We start from the raw sequence: 25647 nt of genomic DNA on the forward strand, positions 1-25647 counted from the left end.
TCTATGTTTTAGTTTTTTCCTCTGCATTTGTCTTTGTTTCCTCTATGTTTAGTATATCCTGTCTTTAGTTCCTGTCAAGTGCTCTTATTTTGGTTCAGCTTCCTGTTTGTCTCCCTGTGTGCTGCTGTCACCTCATCTGCGGCTGATTGGCACCTGGCCACACCCGTTGTCAATCAGCCCGCTCCTATTTGTACCCACTTTGTCTTCCAGTCAGTGCTGGATCATTGTATTGTCATTCGGACTTGTCGTTGCCATATGTTGCTCTTGTCGTGTCTGTGATTCTTTTCAGCGATTACCTGTCGTGCTACATCTTGTCCTGGTCGTCGTAGCGGTAAGCTGTTTTTGTTAGCCATAGCTATTTCCAGTTTTTCTGTTTGTTATCCTCTAGCTTCCATGCTAAAGTTCCTTTTTGTTTCTTGTTAGCTTCTATGCTAAAGGCGTTTTGTTATTTATCCGCCCACATGCGCGCTTTTGGTTTGAACCCTTTGTTTGGTTTTGTCTTAGTATTTATAATAAAATCATGTTTGCTCATTCCATGCCTGCCTCCATCTCTGCATCTAGGGGTTTGACAACAAATACCTCTGACAGAGTGTAGCTGCTGCTGAGAATTTGCATGCTTTAAATAAGTCATAAATAAATAAATAAGTAAGTTAATGATGCAGGGTTATAAAATATTATTATAAAATGTGTGATTGTAAAATATCCTGAGCATTGTGTTGCAAAGCGGAATGATGGTTGTGATGTTGCGACCCCACGGACAGAGGCAGAACATGCAAGAGGGGAGGGTGATTGAGCACGTTGTCTTCAGCTCCTCGAAAGCTTTAAGTGTATTCGATGATTCGTGTGAAACCTCAAGCAAGTAATTATTAGAACCACATTTCATTACAAGCAGCCAGCGAAGTATTGTAATTTTGTAATTGAATTTCTTTCTGAGGGTTTATTGATGTGAAATCAAAGTCTGATGTACTGTATTGTACTGTATTTTGTAAGTTCTCACGGAGTGTTGGCGTGGATGGTGTATACAGCAAGAAGTAGTCGTCAATAAACGCCCGTTTTACAAAAGAGAACTTTCCTGTGTTGCCGTGTATCGAAAGGAGCTACACTGGGTTTCCAATCATTTCTACAACTCTTATTTTTGTGTGATAGACATATTTGTTGGTCACAAAAAACATTCATGAAGTTTTGTTCTTTTATGAATTTATTGTGGGTCTACTGAAAATGTGACCAAATCTGCTGGGTCAAAAGTATACGTACATCAATGTGCCAAACAGCTCAATTTTTGTTTCATCTGACCACAGAACTTTTCTCCAGAAGGTCTTATCTTTGTCCATGTGATGTCAGATGGAACAAAAAATGAGCTGTTTGGCCACAATACTCAGCAATTTGTTTGGAGGAGAAAATGTGAGGCCTTTAATCTCAGGAACACCATCCCTACTGTCAAGCATGGTGGTGGTAGTATTATGCTCCGGGCCTGTTTTGCTGCCAATGGAACTTGTGCTTTACACAGAGTAAATGGGACAATGAGAAAGGAGGATTACCTCCAAATTCTTCTGGAGAACCTAAATTCATCAGCCCGGAGGTTGGATCTTGGGCGTAGTTGGGTGTTCCAACAGGACAATGACCCCAAACACAAGTCAAAAGTGGTAAAGGAATGGCTAAATCAGGCTAGGATTAAGGTTTTAGAATGACTTTCGAAAAGGACTGTTAAATGTGTGGACAATGCTGAAGAAACAAGTCCATGTCAGAAAACCAACACATTTAGATAAACTGCACCAATTTTGTCAAGAGGAGTGGTCCAAAATTCAACCAGAAGCTTGTGGATGGCTACCAAAAGCACCTTATTGCAGTGGAACTTGCCGAGAGACATGTAACCAAATATTAACATTGCTGTATGTATACTTTTGACCCAGCAGCTTTGGTCACATTTTCAGTAGACCCGTAATAAATTCAGAAAAGAACCAAACTTCATGGATGTTTTTTGTGACCAACAAGTATGTGCTCCAATCACTCTATCACAAAAAAATAGGAGTTGTAGAATGATTGGAAACTCAAGACAGCTATGACATTATGTTCTTTACAAGTGTATGTCAACTTTTGATCACAACTTATATATATATGTATATATATATATATACATATATGCACTGCTTCTATAATACCCATAAAAAGTAGTAAATGTCTCCTGTTTACTCAAAAAACATAGCAAATATTCACTTATCGACATTTCTATAAGGAAACCAAAAGAACAAAAGACCTAATCCATCATCTGTGACCTTAAACAGTTCATTTTGTGTCCAGTAGGGGAACAAAATGGTTGCGTTGCAATGTGGATCTACTAAGCTTGTGCGCAGAGGACTGCTGCGTCCATTTAGTGAGCAAAATGAGGAGTGCGAGCTATTTAGTGTGTCTGTCTTCATCAATATGAAGAATTGATGCTGTGAATTAAAACACCCACAATACGGAAAGGAGGCAAATATAATCATTAAGCACACGCAATATGTCTGTCAATATATTTAGACTATTAGAAAAAAAAAACTATATATATATATATATATATATATATATATATATATATACATATATATATATTCGACACATTGTCTACATCACAATATAATGTTATTGTATAGCTCTTGAATGACTTAAAGGGGAACTGCACTTTTTTTCACAATCATGAAAAACATGAAGACTAATGTATTTCTTTTTGCATTCTGACACGTAAATAAACATAAATCCATCAATCAATCAATCAATCAATCAATGTTTATATATATATATAAATCACAAGTGTCTCAAAAATAAAAGTCCGCTTACAGTGGAGTCAATGGGAGGTCCTAAATTCCACCCATAAAACCAGATAAAAAAAACATCCAAAATATCGCCAACAATACTCCATTTATATTTTGTGACTTGAATATTAACCAATTATTAGTGATTTTGTTATTACAAGCGCTAACGCAGACAAACTATTTGTAGCGGTGTCACGATCATGAGCTTGTGTGCCAATGAAGACATGATAGACTGATGAGCTGCTTACTTTGCCCGTCAAACTTTATTGTAGTTCATATATCACGCCTCTCACGTGGATCGTAGAAGAACAAAGACGGATTCTGACAAGTTGGTACACTTTGACAGCCAACTTAGACCCCGAATATGGAGAGAGTGACACGAAAAGATGCTTGGTTCCACCGCCCTGTTCTTTGCAAGGATTATGAAGCATCCATGCATCCATTTCTACAGCTTATTCCCTTTAGGGGCACGTGGGGCACTGGTGCCTATCCCAGCTACAATCGGGCGGAAGGCATGTACACCCTGGACAAGTCGCCATCTCATCGCAGGGCCAACACAAACATTCCTTATCTAAATGGGAATATATGAACATCCGAGCAGTCGGCATCCTAATGACAGCAGACATTGTACAGTAAGTGATATTATGTTTGTTGGCTCTCATGAAGTCTGCAGTGAGTAATAAGTGATGAACGGAAAAAAAGCAAACATTATTTATGAGCCGCGTAAATCCGATGAAATTTTCTTCCTCGATGGCGCTTCAAAACAACTCTGCCAACTCCAAAGGTATGCGCCGCTTCCTCTTGTCGTTTTCTGCTGCATATTTCACTACGTCCAGCTTGTAATATTAAATGTAATATTAAATGTTATTATTAGAGATGTCCAGTAATATCGGACTGCCGATGTTATCGGCCGATAAATGCTTTGAAATGTAACATCGGTAATTAGCGGTATCGGTTTGGAAAAGTAAAATGTATGACTTTTTAAAACGCTGCTGTACAGAGGGGTACACGGACGTAGAGAGAAGTACAGAGCACCAATTAACCTTAAAGGCACTGCCTTTGTGTGCCAGCCCAATCCCATAATATCTTTGGCTTTTCACACACACACAAGTGAATGCAAGGCACACCAAACAAGAATGAGAAACACATTTCGGGAGAACATCCGTGCCGTATCACAACATAAACACAGCAGAACAAATACCCAGAACTCCTTGCAGCACTAACTCTTCCGGGACGCTACAATATACACCCCCCCGCTAGCCCGCCACCTCAAAAAACACACACACACCTCAACTTCCGCATGCTCTCTCAGGGATAGCATGTCCCAAATTCCAAGCTGTTGTTTTAAGGCATGTTAAAAAAAATTATGCACTTTGTGACTTCAATAATAAATATGGCAGTGCCATGTCGGCATTTGTTTTTCATAACTGGAGTTGATTTGTTTTGGAAAACCTTGTTATATTGTTCAATGCAATCCAGCGGGGCATCACAACAAAATTACCGTATTTTTCGGATTATAAATCGCTCCGGAGTATAAATTGCACCGGCCGAAAATGCATAATAAAGAAGGAAAAAATCATATACGTCGCACTGGAATATAAGTCACATTTTTGGGGGAAATTGATTTGATAAAATCCAACACCAAGAATAGACATTTGAAAGGCAATTTAAAATAAATAAAGAATAGTGGACAACAGTCTGAATAAGTGTACGTTATATGATGCATAAATAACCAACTGAGAAGGTGCCTGGTATGTTAACGTAACATATTATGGTAAGAGTCATTCAAATAACTATAACATATAGAACATGCTCTACGTTTACCAAACAATCTGTCACTCCTAATCGATAAATCCGATGAAATCTTCTTCTTTGATGTCGCTTCTAAACAACTCTGCCAACTCCAAAGTTATGCGCCACTTCCTCTTGTCGTTTTCTGCTGCATATTTCACTACGTCCATCTTGTAATCTGCAGTACATTATTTCCATTTAGGTGCCATTTTTGTTCAGCCCTTCTCAGTTTTTATAAGTTACCGCCAACGATGAAATGAGCAATTTTAATAGCTACGGCAGTAGCATATAGCAGTTAGCATTCCATGACCCACAATGCACTTCTGCCATGACCCTGCCCCGGCGAATTCTTATTGATTGACGTGTGTGTGACGATTGCTGACGTGTGTTTGACAATTGCTGACATTTTCTTTGTGTCTTCCGCGAATGAGATAAATATTATTTGATATTTTAAGGTAATGTGTAATAATTTCACACATAAATCGCTCCGGAGTATATGTCGCACCCCCCGCCAAACTATGAAAAAAACTGCGACTTATAGTCCAAAAAATACGGTCGGCATAATAATGTGTTAATTCCATGAATGTATATATCTGTATCGGTTGATATCGAAATCGGTAATTAAGAGTTGGACAATATCCGAATATCGGATGCCGGCCAAAAAGCCATTATTGGACATCTCTAAAATGTAGAAATAATCGACTAATGAGCTGCTTCCTTTACTCGTCAAACTTTATTGTAGTTCATAAATCACGTCTCTCACCCGGATCGTAGAAGAACAAAGACGTATTCTGACAAGTTGGTACACTATGACAGCCAAAATAGTTAAAAATCACATACTTAAACAAACAAAAAGATGGCTCAGAATTATATAATCAACATTATTAACGTTCGCAACACACTAAAAGAGGCTTGGATCCACTTCCCTGTTTTTCGCGAGGATTATGAAACATTCCTTATCTAAATGGGAATATATGGACATCCGAGCGGTCGGCATCCTAATCACAGCAGACATTGTACAGTAAGTGATATTATATTTGTTGGCTCTCATGAAGTCTGCAGTGTGTAAAAAGTGATGAAGGGGGAAAAAAAGCAAACACTGTAATGCACCGCATACGCATAAAACTATCAAAATATGTAAATATTAAATGTTTATTATAAATGTGCCTGTTAATACATTACAAATATACTTACATCATGCAAAAAACTTCAATGGAGGTCTTTGGATGTTTTTTAAAGGCTTCATAGGCATAATAGAGCAGCTTCCATAAGCTCCATTAAATTATTTAGAATGCATTAAAAAAAATACATTTTCATGTTTTTTATATATATATATATATATATATATATATATATATATATATAAAAATAATTGTGAATAATATATATATATATATATATAATAATTGTGAATAATAGACAAAATTCAAAAAAAAAAGTGCAGTTTCACTTTAAGGGGTTGATTAGAACTAATTGATTTATTTGCAGCTGAGATAGGATCCATACCCCCGCAACCCCGAAAGGGACAAGCGGTAAAAAATGGATGGGCGGATGGATTTATTTGGTGACTGCTGGTGTTTTTTTTAACATTTGTTTTTTACACAGTATTATTAATTTATCTCTGTATGAAAAACACTTCCAACATGCATTTTTAAGTCATTCCCGACACATCATCACAACAGCGGCGCCTCGAAGAGCGGATTCTGTTGTCGAGATCGCAATTCTATACCCTCCAAAAGATATTGTGCTTTTCATACTGCACCTCATAAACCAAACAGCACATGCTGGACCGTTGGAGTAAATGATATCATTCATTTGGAGCGGAAGAAACCAGGCTAAAACCTCACGCCCACTAATTATATTCGCAACTTTAAAAATTTCCACACGCTCTATGGCTTGTTGTATTTAGATCCTAGTAGATCAGGACCCAAGTGTTACCAAACGGGAGACTAACGACGGAAAAGGTTTTCAAGGTTTGGCTTCTTCTTGGCACCATTGCAATCCATTAAAAATACTTTTGTTTACACAGTAGACACATAATAGTCGCACTTCCTGTCCCTCACCTGGTATGCCGAGTGTGGGAAAATGGTATACGTCAGGACTGTCCCAAAAAATCAAATTACAAATACATGTATTGTTGCACCCCCACTGTTTTTTGATAGCTTATTAAGTGATGAAAGAATAAAAAAGTGTGAAATTTTTTTTACATACCTTCATCCTAACGATGTCCGTCACCCAGCCCACCTGCATCTCCTTCTCCTCGCAGCAGAAATGCCTGCAGGAGGAGACACCTTTTAATATGGTAGCCGTGTAATTTACTGTGCACATTCATGGACGCGTGCGACTCACCACTGCTGTTTCTCTGTGTAGACCGTGAAGCCCCAGCTGTTTCCAAGAGAAAAAGCAAGTCAGTTTATTTTTTATTTGTGTTTATTGTGAAGAGTGGAATTAATAACCAACACACAGCTCCTCCCGGTCATGAGTTTTGGAAGATGGTTGTCATGCATAACGAGGCCACCAGCCACTCGCTTGGAAATACTACACAACTACAAAACCCAAAACCAGTAAAGTTGGCACGTTGTGTTAATCGTAAATAAAAACAGAATACAATGATTTGCAAATCCTTTTCAACCTATATTCAATTGAGTGGACTGTAAAGACAAGATGTTTAAGATTCGAACTGGGAAACTTTGTTATTTTTTGCAAACATTAGCTCATTTGGATTTCATGCCTGCAACATAATTAAAAAAAGCTGGCACAGGTGGCAAAAAAGACTGAGATAGTTGAGGAATGCTCATCAAACACTTATTTGGAACATCCCACAGGTGAACAGGCTAATTGGGAACAGGTGGGTGCCATGATTTGGTATAAAAACAGCTTCCATGTCGGTCATTCACAAACAAGGATGGGGGGAGGTTCACCACTTTGTGAACAAATACCATACCATACCATACCAACTTTATTTATAAAGCCCTTTAAAAACAACCACAATTGAAGAACAAAGGGCTGTACACCACAAGGAAATAAAGGCAAAGGACAGACTAAAAATAATTACATTTAAAACAGAAGTAAAACACACATTGAAATAGCAAATACAAATTACCCTAAGAACAATTTGTTCGATAAAAAGCAGTTAAAAAGTTAAAAACAGTTTAAAAAGTTAAAAGTTAAAAACAGTTTAATGTCTCATGCTGGGTTAAAAGCCAGTGAATAAAAGTGGGTTTTAAGAAGGGTCTTAAAAATAGCCAAGGAAGGGGCCTGTCTCACATGGAGAGAGAGAGATCGTTCCAGAGTTTGGGAAAATGCAAAGAATTTAGGGATTTCACCATCTACGGCCCGTAATATCATCAAAAGGTTCAGAGAGTCCGGAGAAATCACTGCGCGTAAGCAATTATATCACAGACCTTCGATCTCCCAGCCGGGACCGCATCAAAAAGTGACATCAGTGTGTAAAGGATATCACCACATGGGCACAGGAACACTTCAGAAAACCCCTGTCCGTAACCAGAGGTGGGTAGTAACGCGCTACATTTACACCGTTTCATCTACTTGAGTAACGTTTGGGATAATTTGTACTTCTAAGAGTAGTTTTAATGCAACATACTTTTACTTTTGTATATTTATGGAGAAGAAATGCTACTTTTACTACTCTCCATTTATCGACATTCAGCTCGCTACTCGCTACTGATTTTTATCGATCTGTTGATGCACGCTTTGACAGACCTTCAAAGTAGGATATATCACATGCCTACGTTTCACCAATGAAATGCAGTCACTGGTGACGTTTGACTCCGTTTCACCAATCAAACAGAGCCAGGCGGTCACATGATTAACTGAACACTTTTTTCTTTTTCTTTTTATAAACCTTTATTTATAAATTTCAACATTTACAAACAGTTGAAAATAATAATCAAAGTAAGTACAAAAGCAGTACAAAACAGTATAAAAAACTTAAAAAACAGCGCCAGGGGGTTGTAAATTCAAAGTAACTAAAATAGAATGCAATATATATATATATATATATATATATATATATATATATATATATATATATATATAATGAAGTGCAAAGCCATAGGATCACTCAATCTCAGTAAATCAATTAAATTTGGAACACAGCACCAGTTTCACAGCTTTTTGGTTGTTAGAGGTAGAGAGTCTTTTAATGTAGAGTTGTAAATCTTTTTTCAAGGCACAAAAAACAGGTCGTGTATTAAGGAACTTACATTTATGAATATAAAACTTAGCCAATAGTATAATGAGGTTGCAAAGGTAAAATTCATTTTCAATTTTTTTTTCAATACAGTGTAACACCAAATATATATTATTTAATATATATTATTGTTTTAGTTGCTTAAGAGATATTCCTGGCCGTGAAATTGTTTATTGCTATTTTTATGTTTTTGTGCACTACTTGTTGCCGTCATCATTAAACGAACAGGTTACTCATCAGTTACTCAGTACTTGAGTAGTTTTTTTACAACATACTTTTTACTTTTACTCAAGTCAATATTTGGGTGACTACTCCTTACTTTTACTTGAGTAATACATCTCTAAAGTAACAGTACTCTTACTTGAGTACAATTTCTGGCTACTCCACCCACCTCTGTTCGTAACTACAGTTGGTCGCTACATCTCTAAGTGCAAGTTAAAACTCTACTACAAGGGTGATGGGTCAAATGCAGAGAATAATTTTGCTATTTTGTTGTGTGTGTGTGACAATCATTGGCACTTTAACTTTAACTTACCATGCAAAGCGAAAGCCATTTATCAACAACACCCAGAAATGCTGACTGAGCTCGTCTAAGATGGACTGATGCAAATTCGAAAGTGTTCTGATGTCTGAGCTAATATTTGCAAAAAATAACAACGTTTTCCAGTTGGAACGTTAAGTATCTTGTCTTTGCAGTCTATTCAATTGAATGTAAGTTAAAAAAGATGTGCAAATCATTGTATTCTGCTTTTATTTACCCTTTTATGGCAGCTCCCGCCATCAGTGTGTGAATGTGAGTGTGAATGGGTAAATGATAAATGGGTTGTACTTGTATAGCGCTTTTCTACCTTCAAGGTACTCAAAGCGCTTTGACACTACTTCCACATTTACCCATTCACACACACATTCAAACACTGATGGAGGGAGCTGCCATGCAAGGCGCCAACCAGCACCCATCAGGAGCAAGGGTGAAGTGTCTTGCTCAGGACACAACGGACGTGACGAAGTTGGTACTAGGTGGGAATTGAACCAGGGACGCTCGGGTTGCGCACGGCCACTCTTCCACTGCGCCACGCCGTCCCTGTGGAAATGTGGAAGTAAGTGTCAAAACGCTTTGAGTACTTTGAAGGTAGAAAAGCGCTACACAAGTACAACCCATTTATCATTTATTTATTTACACAACGTGCCAACTTCACTGGTTTGGGGTTTTATATTTTATAGATTGCACACGCTGTTTAGCGCAAGGTGTTTGGATCTTAGTAAATGACGCCCTAAGTACAGTAAGTGTGTGTGTGTGTATTTGTGTGTGTGTGTGCGAGAGAGGGAGCAGTAGAAAGACAGAGAGTGAGAGAGAAAGAGAAACTAACTAATGAGGTGACTTTCCATGGCAGAAGAGGAGTGGAGGATGAGCAAAGCCTGGAGCATCGCTGCAGTAGTGATTCAGTTCTGCAGTTGTGGCCTGCCCGCACGCACGCACGCACGCACGCACGCACGCACACACACACACACACACACACACACACACACACACACACGCACACACACACACACGCACACACACATGCAGGAGAGGGACCTCGGCCTAATGAGGTACTGGAGCGCTTCTCCATCCTCACCCCCTCAACTTTCTCTCCTTCCTCCTCGGCCCTCCAGTCTTGCTTGTACCACATCCCACTCAACAGTCTATTGGTGACACCCGGGCTGCATCACCCTTTCCCTCTGCCGTCTCCGACACCCTTCCCCCTCCGACCACAAGCGTGCTTACCGCACGGCCACTCTGGCGTTTCCGACCGAAAACAATTTGACTACCTGCTCGGAGGCTTCATCTTCTTCTTCAGGCCCAGGTAGCACTTGGAATCCTTAAGTTGGACCTCTCTCTCTGCTTTCGTGCTCTGAAACACACACACACACATGCATAGTCGTACATGACCACATAGAACACTGAGTTGTTGTGGATGTTTGTTAACTTCTAAACTGTCTCTTATCTAAAAAAGGTTAACAAAAAATGTCACTCAGAAAATTGAGGAAAAGGAAGAACTGCAAGAAAAAACTGCAAAACTAAATAACCAAAAGTCACTCTGCTGAGGAGGAGAAAAAGAAAACTCAAAATATCATTAGGGGGATTCAGGATCAAGGTATACAAACAAGAGACGAGGCAAGACTTGGACAGGACGCAAGAAAGGCACGAAAAAACGAGACATTTTGGCACAGAACAAAGGGAGGCATAGGCTTATAAGACACATGAGGGTAATGGGGAACAGGTGGAAACAATCAGGGACCAATGATGACGTCAGAGTGATGACACAAAAGAAAGGGCAAGTGACCTGAAACAAGAGGAGGGTTACTTTTCAAACTAAAACATGCAATTCACAAGACAGACAGAAAAAAAACAATAAAAGACACTAGCAGGACAATGACCCCAAACACACGTCAAAAGTGGTAAAGGAATGGCTAAATCAGGCTAGAATCAAAGTGGGTACCAAAAATGCCTTATTGCAGTGAAAGGGACATGTAAGCAAATATTAACATTGCTGTATGTATACTTTTGACCCAAATTATTTGGTCACATTTTTAGTAGACCCATAATAAATTCATAAAAGAACCAAACTTCAAAATATGTTTTTGTGACCAACAATTACGTGCTCTAATCACTCTATCACGAAAATATAGGAGTGCCACAGCAGAGAGAAAGTAAACTGTTGTCTGTTCGGTTGAGTGAGACATTATTCAAAAGTTCAAAGTTCAGATTGGTTGTGGTACCTTTGTGGCTACAAAAAAAAAAACATGGACTAAAGTTACAATCCATTAGGTGTGTAAAATATGCACATTTAACGAAAATGATGGCAGTGTCCGTCAATGTATCTTTAAGGATATACAGTAAGTAAGACTTGTTATTTATTCATTATTAACATTCACTGGATCATTGTCAATGTAACAGGACCACTTTTGCTGTACTTTAATGTGCATTTGGCATACTGTGAGGCTTCCAAAGTAAGTTTAATTGGTTTCAATATTTGCGACTCGGCTAACATTTGTGTTTTTTTAGCTTTTAAGTTATAACTGTAGGCCAGGGCTGTTCAGCTAGCAGCCCTGGGGCCAAATCCTGCCCGCACTGCAAAAACTAAAATCTCAGTAAGATTAGATATCTCAAATAAGGGTGATATTTGCTTATTTTCTGTCTGGTAAGATAATTCAAATTTTATGTTATAGTGTTTTACTTGTTTTAAGGGTTTTGGTCCTAAATGAGCTCCGTAAGATATTAAAGCTTGTTGCTGAGATTTTATGACCTATATTGAGTAAAACATGCTTGAAACGAGAATATCAACTGTTGCAAAGCTGTGTTATCAACACTCACAAGTATAAAACTACTTTTTCAAACTAATAATTTCTTACTTGAAGCATGAAAAAAAATCATGATACCGAGCACATATCATTATGTCAAGATAATGGCACTAGCATGTACTTAATTTAAGAATATTTTCCAACATTGTGAGCAAAAAGGTCTATTTTTTTCTACCAAGAAAAATGCATTTGTTATTAGTGAGAATATACTTATTTTAATCTATTATGGGGTTCATTGAGATTAGCTAATTTTACTTGTTTTGGAAAGTGTTGTTGGCCCTGCGATGAGGTGGCGAATTGCCCAGGGTGTACATCGCCTTTCACCTGATTGAAGCTGAGATAGGAACCAGCGCCCCCCGTTACCCCAAATGGAATAAGCGGTAGGAAATGGATGGATAAATGGATGGATGGATGGATGGATGGAAAGTCTTGGCCAGCCGAATTTTCTTGTTCTATTGGCAGATAATTTTGCTTAGTTCAAATAAAATACCCCTAATTTTTGTATTTCTTTTTCTTATTTTTTAACCCTGACTTTTTGCAGTGCGGGAATGACACCTTATCAGCCCCCAAGTTTAGTTGGAAACTTGGGAGAAAGACATTTTTACAGTAATTTGCTAAAAACACAAGCGTGCTCCTGTAGAACAGAGGAACGGCGTGGCGCAGTGGAAGAGTGGCCGTGCGCAACCCGAGGGTCCCTGGTTCAATCCCCACCTAGTACCAACCTCGTCACGTCTGTTGTGTCCTGAGCAAGACACTTCACCCTTGCTCCTGATGGGTGCTGGTTAGCGCCTTGCATGGCAGCTCCCTCCATCAGGGTGTGAATGTGTGTGTGAATGGGTAAATGTGGAAGTAGTGTCAAAGCGCTTTGAGTACCTTGAAGGTAGAAAAGCGCTATACAAGTACAACCCATTTATCATTTATTTATCATTGGCCGATCGAGCATTGACTTTTTAACTTTGCTAGCAAACAGAAAACTGCGGTCCAAACTTGTGATTTACATCACCGAGGTGTTCCTCAAGGCACCCATTTAGTCTCCATTTTGGCAGCTACACATTTTTTATAATGTGATTTATGGAACTAAGGTGTTGCTGTAGCTTGTCTACTTCAGATGCAGTCAGTAGTCAATTGAGTCATTTGTCCAACTTCTTTAGTTGCACTAGTGGTGTTCCTCAAGGTTCCATTGTAGGTCCTTTCTTCTTTATAATTTGGGCTATTCGACTGGTGGCTCGCAACAGGTTCAGTTAAAAAAAACTTGTCTGAGAATCACATTTCTGCAGAATTCCTTAAAAAAAAAAAGGCTGACAAAATAGGTAGACCAAAATCTAATGTCCACTGAATCTTAGGACCACGCCCAGTCCCTCACTCCAGAGATCCTCATCTACACTCAGCTGTCTGCTCATCTGCTCATTGCCTCACAGCCAATCAGACAATGCCATTCCACACTCACCTGCGACTCATTACTAAACATCTATATGTATACCCTCTTCTAGCCCGGCTGCCTCAGGCAGTGTTGTTTGACTGTGAAAGACTTAAGACTGACCACACGGTCCTATCCTTTTGTAGCATTTAGTCTTTGTTTGTTGCTAAACTATTTTTGCCTTTGACTACATGTTTAACTACTCCCTTGTACCTTTGCTTGAACTACAGTAAAACCTTTGAAACCTGCGCTTGCATCCAAGAATGTTATTACACTGTAGAGCAGTGGTCCCTAAACTACGGCCCGTGGGCTGGACACGGCCCGCCCGCATCCAAAATCCGACCCGCGGAAAGTCTCAAGTTTAAAGGCCTACTGAAACCCACTACTACCCACCACGCAGTCTGATAGTTTATATATCAATAGGTTGATTGGCAACACTAAATTGGCCCTAGTGTGTGAATGTGAGTGTGAATGTTGTCTGTCTATCTGTGTTGGCCCTGCGATGAGGTGGCGACTTGTCCAGGGTGTACCCTGCCTTCCGCCCGATTGTAGCTGAGATAGGCGCCAGCGCCCCCCGCGACCCCGAAAGGGAATAAGCGGTAGAAAATGGATGGATGGATGGATGGATGGAAATATTAACATTGCAACACATGCCTTTTTAGTTTACAAAATTGCAATTTTAAATTACCCGGGACTTTTTTCTTGAAAACGTCCGCGTAATGATGACGTGTACGCGTGACGTCACGGGCTGTTATGAATATGAGCGCTGCACACACACACAGCTAAAAGTTGTCTGCTTTAACGGCATAATTACACAGTATTGTGGAGATCTGTGTTGCGGAATCTTTTGCAATTTGTTCAAGTAATATTGAAGAAGTCAAAGTAGAACGATGGAGTTGGGAAGCTTTAGCCTTTAGCCACACAAACACACGGTGATTCCTTGTTTAAAATTCACGGAGTTGAAACTTTACTATGGATCACAGCGAACATGGATCCCGACCAAATGTCAACCAGCAGGTTTTGGTGAGAAAATTGTGGTTAAAAAGTCGCCACTTACCGGATATCAGCTGAGCTTGTGCCTCCTGTACAGCTGCCGTCGACTTCCCCAAGACACTGCGCGTCAACACCCGGCCTTGGACATACGCGTCCGACTATCAGGTACTGTTAAACTCACTAAAACACTAGCAACACAATAGAAAGATCAAGGATTTCCCAGAATTATCCTAGTAAATGTCTCCAAAACATATAAATCCGTCTCTATGCAACGCGATTGCAATCGCGTTTTTTTTTTTCGTAGTCTGTTGCTATCAATATCCTCAAACACAAATCTTTCATCCTCGCTCAAATTAATGGGGAAATTGTCGTTTTCTCAGCCCGAATAGCTGTTTTTGTTGGAGGCTCCCATTAAAAACAATGTGAATATGTGAGGAGCCATCAACATGTGACGTCATCGTCTGCGACTTCCGGTAGAGGCAGGGCTTTTCTCCAGTTGCAAACTTTATCGTGGATGTTCTCTACTAAATCCTTTCAGCAAAAATATGGCAATATCGCGAAATGATCAAGTATGACACATAGAATGGACCTGCTATCCCCGTTTAAATAATAAAATCTCATTTCAGTAGGCCTTTAAAACAAAATATGTACATATCCATACATCCATCCATTTTCTAACGCTTGTCTCTCTTGGGGTAGTGGGGGGTGCTGCACCCTATCTCTGCTGCATTCGGGCGGGAGGCGGGGTACACCCTGGGCATGTTGCCACCTCATTACAGGGCCTACACAGATAGACAGACAACATTCACACACTAGGACCAATTTAGTTCTGCCAATCAACCTTTCCCCAGGTGTATGTCTATGGAAGTGGGAGGAAGCCTGAGTACCCGGAGGGAACCCACGCAGTCACGGGGAGAACACCGAAAGATCCCGAGCCCAGGATTGAACCCAGGACCTTCGTAATGTATGTATGTATGTATGTATATATGTATATGTGTATATATATATATATATATATATATATATATATATATATATATATATATATATATATATATATATATGTAAGTATTTATTTATTTTTATTTTTTTAGATCTGTCCTTTTTAATCCATTTTCTATCGTTTGTTACTCTCGGGGTCTCAGTGCTCAGGCAAATCATATTGTCTAAAAATGTATTTTACCGCCGATAACGTTACGTCATCGCGCGGCAAGTGCGTGCTCTCTCAGTCAATTAGTGCACGAAGAATATATATACTTGTATATATACATACATATATATATATATATATATATATATCCATCCATCCATCCATCCATTTTCTACCGCTTATTCCCTTTTGGGGTCGCGGGGGGCGCTGGCGCCTATCTCAGCTACAATCGGGCAGAAGGCGGGGTACACCCTGGACAAGTCGCCACCTCATCGCAGGGCCAACACAGATAAACAGACAACATTCACACTCACATTCACACACTAGGGCCAATTTAGTGTTGCCAATCAACCTATCCCCAGGTGCATGTCTTTGGAGGTGGGAGGAAGACGGAGTACCCGGAGGGAACCCACGCATTCACGGGGAGAACATGCAAACTCCACACAGAAAGATCCAGAGCCTGGAGTTGAACCCACGACTGCAGGACCTTCGTATTGTGAGGCAGACGCACTAACCCCTCTGCCACCGTGAAGCCTAAAACTCACTGGAATATAAAGACAATATAACATAAATCCATAAACGTGGATGCATATGCAAAAGTGCAATATATTTACAGTAATCTATTTATTTATATCTGCACCTTATTGCACTTTAATCCTGCACTACAATGAGGTAATTCAACTAAATTTCACTATTATCTGTACTGTAAAGTTCAAATTTGTATGACAAATGTAAGTCTAAGTCTGTATATATATATACATATATATATATATATATATATATATATATAAACACAGCCCGGCCAAATATTTTTAACCCAATGCAGCCCCCGAGTCAAAGACTCTGGGGACCCCTGCTGTAGAGGATAATGGTTATCCGAAATATACAATATAAGACCATTCGTGAAGAGAGAAGTCTGGCCCCTCGGATCTTAGCTTTCTGGAAATATGGCCCCCAAAACGACTTAGTTAAATATCCCTTGTGTAGACTATAACATTTGAATTTCAACAAAATGAGCTTTCCAATGACGTACAACTTGCCTACACATTTAAAAAAAGGGGTGGTTCGTGTTGTCCATTTAAGAGTACGTGACTACAATTGCAATAAACTCAAGAAAACTTGTATATGAATTACAAACTATTACAATTATAACAATTGTATCTAAGTTATCACAAAAACTTTGTGTTGAAATTAGTTCCCAGCGAGAACAACAAAAGCTGTCTTTGAACCTACCAAGAGGAAGGCTTGTACAACTCCACTGTGTAGGGGCTGAAGCAAAATGAATATGTTCTGTTTCTTTCATGTAATGTAATCAACAGAAAAATATTGTCTTCCCCAAGAACTACAAAAGCGAAGAGGAAGCAGGACCAGACTCCCCTCCAGGTTCCGCTTCTTTGAACTATTTTACAACCTTTTCTGTGAACTGTTTTACGACCTTTTCTGTGATCTGTTTACAACCTTTTCTGTGAACTGTTTTACGACCTTTTCTGTGATCTGTTTACAACCTTTTCTGTGAACTGTTTACGACCTTCGTCCCTGAGAAGCAGCTGTTGCCATGTGGTCAGAGAAAGTCCAATTAAAGGAGAAGGCGTACAATCTTTTGCCAGAGCGTGCTACAGACTGTACAAGACTACCGACCAGATGTTTCTTCTCAAATTGAGCCAAATTTAACTCTGTCTCGGTTTGATCCTTTGCTTCTTGTCCTGTTTAATAGATGCCGTCAGTGTTTGAACCTGACACAAATTTTGAGATCGCTACATTCTCTCCATTTCCCAATACCGCTTTCACACATTAGCATTAAACACAAAGATGGCCATAATCAGAGAGGGCAAAGAACATCAATTAATCGCTTTGCATTTATAGCGTAATTATCTTAGCATTTAGATTTAAAGAGGAACCTTCACACTCTAGTCCCCCAAGCTCTCGCCCGCCCCCATTCCCGTTCCTTTATTCCTCCATACCAGAATTGACTACGCCTTCATTAATTATTAACACTTCCTCACACGCCTTTACAAATCCCATGTTTCAACTGCAGAGAAGACATAGCCTCCAGGGAACGCCGGCCCGTTGGTACACTCTTCCCAAGCGCCATTCTTTTATGGAAGTCAGCAGGAATTCTCTTCCCTACTTAATCTGAAAAACCACAGTCAAGCTATGTCACCAGGGAGATGGAGCTGCAAGGATTTCAGGGGGCAAGTGTCTAAAAGTAGAATCCAAAATACAATATCCCGGCACACTGCTGCTGTGTTGAAACGGGGTAAAAGCCACGAGTGTTTACCGGCGATGTGGTGCTGAGATTAGGCAGAAAATGAAAAAGTGCTCACTTTGATATCTCTGTAAAGCAGCAGCTTCTTGGCGTGAAGCACCACGTATTTGTCCTGGAATTTGTGCCCCGATAGCAGTTTGGTGCAGCCGTCGTTGAACTTAAGATATTCGCCTCTTACCAGCTGCTTCTGGTCCACTTTGAGAGGATGGGGGGGGATGAAAACTTAATACTGTATGTGATGAATATACTGTTTTTAGAATGAATGATGTGTTTCTACCTTTGTCTTTAGGGCCTCCTGCAGCCCCTGCAAACTTCTTTAAAACAAGAAAAGCAGAACTAGGACAGTCCAGTGTGCTCCACTCCAACACCTGCTCTAGAATCTTCTCGCTGTGGTGCAACGGCCGCTCTGTCCAAAAGCAAAAGAATATAAAACGCAATCAGGTAAAAAAATTAAATCAAATAAGATGCCATGTGCAGTATTTGTACAGTATCTTCTACTACTACTACTACACCCAAAAGGGTGCAATTTTGTTGAAACATGCACCCCGAGTGTTTTGCATGTGGTATTGTTTGTCTGACAAAAACACAACATGATGGCACTATTTTTAAAACCCACAAGTCTTTTGACTTGAAATTTCTAACACAATTTACCAAAATTCCTGCAAATTTTGGTACACACTTTTACGGGTCGGATAGGCACAAAATTTGAGTGAGATTGGTTAAAACAACATGGCTTTCCACATGTCATTGACAATTTGTCTAAAGATAATAATATACCGTATTTTATGGACTCTAAGGCACACTTAAAATCCTTTTTTATCCTCCCAAAACTCCACAGTGCACCTTATAACCGGCGCGCCTGATGTACGGAATAAATCTGGTTTTGCTTATTGACCTCGAAGCAATTTTACTTGGTACATGGTGTAATGATAAGTGTGACTGCACTATAATGGCAAAATGACTCAAGTAAACAACGCCAACATTTGATATGTTCCATTGCAAATATAGCACATTTTTAGTAGGACTCTGGTAAGCTATGAAGCCGCATCACTTGAGGAATTGTCTGTGCATTAAGCATGCGAGTATTATTATGGTGTGTGTATAAGGTAAGACATTATCTGGCGTTTTGTTTGGCAATATTATGCAAAGGCAACTTTTCTTACCTTCAGGTACCTGCTGATCTATATTTGAATTCTGCATAAATCCTGAAAAATTGCACCCGTCCGCCTTTGTAGTCCGTAGCTTCTTATTTTTCTCTATCTTCTTGTTATGTGACATTCATCCTTCGCTGTTGCCATTTCTAATATAAAGAAGTGTAAAGTTCTTACTTATATCTGTCAGTAAATTCGCCATGAAAGCGCTAAAACATACCGGTGTAGTGAGTTGACATTATTCACCCAAGGAACTTTAGTTATTAGAGTGGGGGAACAGCGTGGCGTGGTTGGGAGAGTGGCCGTGCCAGAACCAGCAACCCGAGGGGTTCCTGGTTCAATCCCCACCTTCTACCAACCTAGTCACGTCCGTTGTGTCCTTGAGCAAGACACTTCCCCCTTGCTCCTGATGGGACGTGGTTAGCGCCTTGCATGGCAGCTCCCACCATCAGTGTGTGAATGGGTGAATGTGGAATTAGTGTCAAAGCGCTTTGAGTACCTTGAAGGTAGAAATGCGCTATACAAATGTAACCCATTTATTTAGAGTTACGGTCGGACGGTTTTTCACGGGACACATTTCCGGCGTTGTTGTTGTTTCCGGATCAGGAGATGCTGCGCCGTTATTGATTAAAGTAAAGTCTGAATGTCATTAAAACAGTTAGCTCCATCTTTTGACACTTCTTCCACTTCCGTCCTTGCACGCTACACCGCTACAATAAAGATGACGGGGAGAAGACACTGTCGAAAGTGAGCCGCGTAAATAAGACCGCCCACAAAACAGCGCATCCGGAAGCGACTGTCAAAAAGCGGCTTGAAAATGATTTGTAAAAGATGATCTATTCAACATTTTGACCAAATAACTACCATTACATGTTATGTAGACCACAAGGAAGTGTTTTAATGTAGAAAGAAAATAATATGACTCCTTCAATGCGCGCTATAATCCTTTGCGCCTTTATATATGAAAAAAGATCGAAAATATTCATCGGCAGTGTGCCTTATAATCCGGTGCGCCCTATGGTCTGGAAAATATGGTATAACAAATATAAAATAATATACATCATAGAGAACATCTATATTACATGTTTACTAACATGCCTTGCAACACAAAAGGGGGTGGGTAAGTACAGTGTCCATGACCTATAAATAGCCTGACTCATTCTAATGAACTGCACAACAAAATGATGCTTCACGAACAGGGAAGTTATCTTGAGCGGATCAAGATATGATTATAAAAACACACTCATGTGCAAAATAGACCTATTATCTCCACCTAATTGGCGGACAGGGTGCATACTTTCAGCAACAAGAACTCCGCTAATTTGTGCAGCACAGATTCTGCTCTGATGCCTCCATGGCTACAGTTATTCATAACCTGAGGAGGTAAAAAGACCCACAATGGCATCACTTATTCATAGAGCCGGTTTTATCGTCTTCGGAATCTCCAGACTGTGGAATTAGTTTCCTGACAAATATTAGCTCCCCATTTTCTGCCCATTGTCCTTCTTAACAGTTTATTTGCAGCTACCTTCAAATGCCTAACGAGTGCTTTTAGGACCCATCAGAATCGCCTTCACAGTCCGCCTCCTGTCTTATATGGGAACATGTGAGGAGTCCAACTAACATAAGGGACTGTCGCTGAACTTGACGGCCAAACTCAGATATTCCTTCAGTGGCGGCATCGAGATCTGCGCCTCAATGCAGCAAGACTGGAGGAAGTGGGTCAACTCCCAGCGCTGGAGGATATAGGCAAATTATGACATATGATGTGGGAATTCATTGGTGTACATATCATTAAAAGTGACTTGTTTTTTGCATTGACGCCACAAGATTAATCGTCTCTGCAGGAGGTCTTTGGAGACGTGGAGTGGACTTTAGGAACTACTAAGGTGGTACTGCTGGTACATTTTTAGTTTGTAAGTGACAAAAGAAAAACCTTTTGGCAATATTCAGTATTCAAAATCAGAACCTGTTAGTCCAAGAGTCTGCAACCCAAAATCCATCCATCCATTTTCTACCGCTTGTCCCTTTTGGGGTCGCAGGCGGTCGCTGGAGCCTATCTCAGCTGCATTCGGGCGGAAGGCGGGGTGCACCCTGGACAAGTCGCCACCCCATCGCAGGGCCAACACAGATAAACAGACAACATTCACACTCACATTCACACACTAGGGCCAATTTAGTGTTGCCAATCAACCTATCCCCAGGTGCATGTCTTTGGAAGTGGGAGGAAGACGAAGTACCCGGAGGGAACCCACGCAGTCACGGGGAGAACATGCAAAGTCCACACAGAAAGATCCCGAGCCAGGATTGAACCCAGGACTACTCAGGACCTTCGTATTGTGAGGCAGATGCACTAACCCCTCACCACCGTGCTGGCTGCAACCCAAAATGTTGTGACCAAATAAATAAATAAAAAAATCTATCAAACTATCAAAGGCTGACGCAAATCTTCGTTGACGGAAATGTTTAATTTACATTTTTATTCTACACATTTTTGCAACATTGTAAATCATTAGTAAAATGGATGCTTCTCACAGGACGAGTATTTCTGAAAATTACTGTCTTAGAATGGCCAAAAGTATAGATGTGTGTGTCCAAGTTTAAGAAAACTGCAGTCTGTCTTCCTTCTAATGGATTAATTACAACCTTTGCAAGCTGGGTAACGTTTGCTGTGGTCTGGAACAACATGGCACACAACTATAAGAAATGCAGCCAATATTACATGCAGATAATGTGTCATGAGACATGCAAATATAAATTAATACACCGAGGATATGAGTAAAGGGAAATTGAACGAGCTCAACACATTCCTACACCGATACATGGCCCCATTCATTATTTCCTTAACACGGATCAATCGTCCTGTCCCCTTAGCAGAAAAACAGCCCCAAAGCATGATGTTTCCACCCCTATGCTTCACAGTAGGTTTGGTGTTCTTGGGATGCAACTCAGTATTCTTCTTCCTCCAAACACGACGAGTTGAGTTTATACCAAAAAGTTCTATTTTGGTTTCATCTGACCACATGACATTCTCCCAATCCTCTGCTGTATCATCCATGTGCTCTCTGGGCAAACTTCAGACTGGCCTGGACATGCACTGGCTTAAGCAGGGGGACACATCTGGCACTGCAGGATTTTATTCCCTGTCAGTCTAGTGTGTTACTGATGGTAACCTTTGTTACTTTGGTCCCAGCTCTCTGCAGGTCATTCACCAGGTCCACCCGTGTGGTTCTGGGATTTTTGCTCACCGTTCTCATGATCATTTTGACCCCACGGGATGAGATCTTGCGTGGAGCCCCAGATCGAGGGAGATTATCAGTGGTCTTGTATGTCTTCCATTTTCTGATAATTGCTCCCACTGTTGATTTTTTCACACCAAGCTACTTTCCTATTGTAGATTCAATCTTCCCAGTCTGGTGTAGGTCTACAATTATTTTCCTGGTGTCCTTCGACAGCTCTTTGGTCTTTGCCATAGTAGAGTTTGGAGTCTGACTGTTTGAGGCTGTGGACAGGTGTCTTTTATACAGATGAGTTTAAACAAGTGCCATTATTCCAGGTAACAAGTGGAGAAGAGCTTCTTAAAGAAGAAGTTACAGGTCTGTGAAAGCCAGAGATCTTCCTTGTTTGAAATGACCAAATACTTATTTCCCACCATAATTTACAAATAAATTCTTTAAAATTCCTACAATGTGAATTCCTGGATTTTTTTTTCACATTCTGTCTTTCACAGTTGAAGTGTACCTATGATGAAAATTACAGACCTCTGTCATCATTTTAAGTGGGACAACTTGCACAATCGGTGGCTGACTAAATATTTTTTTGCCCCACTGTATATAGAATGTGTGTGTGTACATATATATATATACACACACACACACATATATAATGTGTATATATTAGGGGTGGGCAAATCAATGCGTTAATTACGAGTTAACTCATCAATCTATTAACGCCGACAATTATTTTATCGCGTATTTGCGTATGTTGTTTACATGCTTTTATTTTGTTAACGCCTTTTCTTATAAAGATGGCGGCGCCAGGACGGACTTCGGCGTGGAGGGGCTGTTGGTAAAGATGGAACATTTGGCAAAAATACCGGACAATTCTGCAAATTTCATGGCTGGCTTACAGCGTGGTCACTTCGGGATCACTTACGACCGCCAGACAATTCTGAATGTGGATAGGTCGGGCCGTTTTGGACTGAATGACGCGTGCTTGCTAGATCGGCTAGCTAGCATGGGAATACTTTGCCGGCTACATCCAGCGGCCTGTGAAGCAGCGGAGAGAGAAACTGTTTATTATATATCATCCAGATCTATCATCCCTCAACAAGCGCAGTGAAATCATTTAAACATGCCGCCACAGACGGAAACACCTCCTAGGTAACACATGAGCCAATCACCACACCCTACGCCTGCCTGTACCCACCCACTCTGTGCCCTATATAAACCATTGTATGTGAATGCTTCCATTAAAATCTCCTGATGATTGAGGGAACCCCTCATGAAACAGTTCTGTAGAGATGAAGTAGTCTTGTGATTTTTCCCACACCTACATATATATATATATATATATATATATACAAAACTTTACAGCTCTATATTATTACTTTACATGCAGTCTGCTTTTGATCATGAGCCAAATTTTTTAGCCCGATGTGGGCCCTCAGTGAAAGAGTTTGGACACTACTGGCCTGAGGGAACATATTTAACATAGAAATGTTGTTCACAGTTAGCACATTTCAACGTCTGATGAAATCTTTACTGATAACTTAACAGTATACCACACTCCATCCAGCCTTATAATCACTCACCATACAGAAATTGATGATAGTTGTCTATCACCTGATCGCTTCTATGTTTGCTATCTCTCTTTGTTTATAATGTATATTTTCTGCTATTTTTTTGCTGCAGCTGTTACAAACCTGCAGCGTCCAGTATCCAGTATTTATGCGACACTGTACACTGTTATATTGGACATGGTAATTGGGATTTGTTATATATTGCATATATTATATAATATCAGTATATATCATATATTGTATAGTTAATATGTAAATATTACATATGTTATATGTTTTATTGCTACTATAGTAAATTTTTGGTGTACTTTATACCTGCATTATCCTTTCCATCCAACTGAGCTACTGTGTGGAACAATTTCCCTTGTGGATCAATACAATGTGTGTAAGTCTAAATAAATACCTTTTTTGAACTGATCTCTGTCCTAAAGCCGAACACATTATGGGCCTGATCTCAAAAGATCTCAGGTTATTTAAATAGGGCGCAGACCACCCTATTTAAATGAGATTTTTGCATGTATTCTCGGCTGTCACCATGGAGACACCCATTTACCGCACATCCAACCTGTGGTATTTGCTGTGTTGTTGAAAATGCAACACAGAGCTATAACCTGTGTCACCTTTTCTGGAATTTAGGAGCGCTATCTAAACTAGAGAACCTATTTTGAGCACACCAAAGGTGCGCTCTGGGAGGCCGCATGACTGTAACTACAGTGGCGCACTTGAACGATCCAGAATGTATTAAAGTAAAAAGTATTCTTTACATACATCAGAGAGAAATGTTCATCAGTACCTAACTCTGCATTCTCAATGACTTCAAACGTGGTCCACAAGTCATCAGAACTAAAGACGAGGTTCCTCATGCTCAGCACGGCCTCAACCAGCTCCGCCGATCGCATGCTGGGCGACACCTGCCACCAATAACAAAAACAACATAAACCCCATTAATGAGGAAATCTTTGACTATTTCCACGCAACACATGCTATGAAGAGCCATTGAATATTTGATTATGATATTTATAAAGGCAGCGTTGGGATTAGCGCTACCTGTGCTACTGCCTCCGAGCATCACTTTGTAGGCAACTGCCAAGAGTCCACAAGCAGAAACCGTGCAACAAAACACAATTATTTGCAGAATTACATCAGACGTTTCTTTGATTAGCTCGTTTCTGACTTATGTTCAGAGGAGACAATCCCGTCAGGTTAAAACCACAAATGCCTCCGCCCGATTCTGTCAACCTTCGCCTCGTTTCCACTACTCAGTGGCCTAGTAGAGGTTCCGCCCTGAGATCAGTAGGTTGTGAGTTCAAACCCTGGCCGAGTCATACCAAAGACTATAAAAAAAAAATTGGACCCATTGGCTTCCTGCTTGGCACTCAGCATCAAGGGTTGGAATTGGGGGTTAAATCACCATAAATAATTCCCGGGCACGGCCCCGCTGCCGCCCACTGCTCCCCTCACTTCCCAGGGGTTGATCAAAGGGATGGGTCAAATGCAGAGGACAAATTTCACCACACCTTGTGTGTGTGTGACAATCATTGGTACTTTAACTTTAACTAACACACTCGCCGCACATGCATGTACGCACCTTGATTAAACAGCAGTTCTCCGGCTCTCGCTTCTCCAGGTAAACCTCAAAGATCAAGTCCCCTGCTGGCGAGAACTGCAGAGACAGGTTGGGAAGATATTGGCTCCATTAAAAAAACAAAGCATTAATTGGCTTTTGGCCTAAAT

The 25647-nt window shown here is 40.3% G+C and overlaps 1 protein-coding gene across 3 annotated transcripts in view; it reads right to left on the reverse strand.

Moving 5' to 3' along the window:
- Nucleotides 1-25647, reverse strand: part of arap2 (ArfGAP with RhoGAP domain, ankyrin repeat and PH domain 2) — a 288224-nt gene that overhangs the window by 6495 nt on the left and 256082 nt on the right. For 2 of the 3 annotated variants that reach the window (XM_061913586.1, XM_061913587.1), the window contains exons 25-31: nucleotides 25502-25576; nucleotides 24707-24824; nucleotides 18239-18367; nucleotides 18020-18156; nucleotides 10603-10685; nucleotides 6930-6965; nucleotides 6792-6855 (exon numbers count right to left, since the gene is read on the reverse strand). In XM_061913586.1, coding sequence (XP_061769570.1) covers nucleotides 6792-6855; nucleotides 6930-6965; nucleotides 10603-10685; nucleotides 18020-18156; nucleotides 18239-18367; nucleotides 24707-24824; nucleotides 25502-25576 — 642 coding nt within the window. Of the gene's footprint in view, nucleotides 1-6791; nucleotides 6856-6929; nucleotides 6966-10602; nucleotides 10686-18019; nucleotides 18157-18238; nucleotides 18368-24706; nucleotides 24825-25501; nucleotides 25577-25647 lie in introns of those variants that run through there. The other variant, XR_009808512.1, reaches the window with a different exon arrangement.

This window comes from Nerophis ophidion, linkage group LG10 (genome assembly GCF_033978795.1).
Source record: "Nerophis ophidion isolate RoL-2023_Sa linkage group LG10, RoL_Noph_v1.0, whole genome shotgun sequence".
NCBI classification, from domain to species: domain Eukaryota; kingdom Metazoa; phylum Chordata; class Actinopteri; order Syngnathiformes; family Syngnathidae; genus Nerophis; species Nerophis ophidion.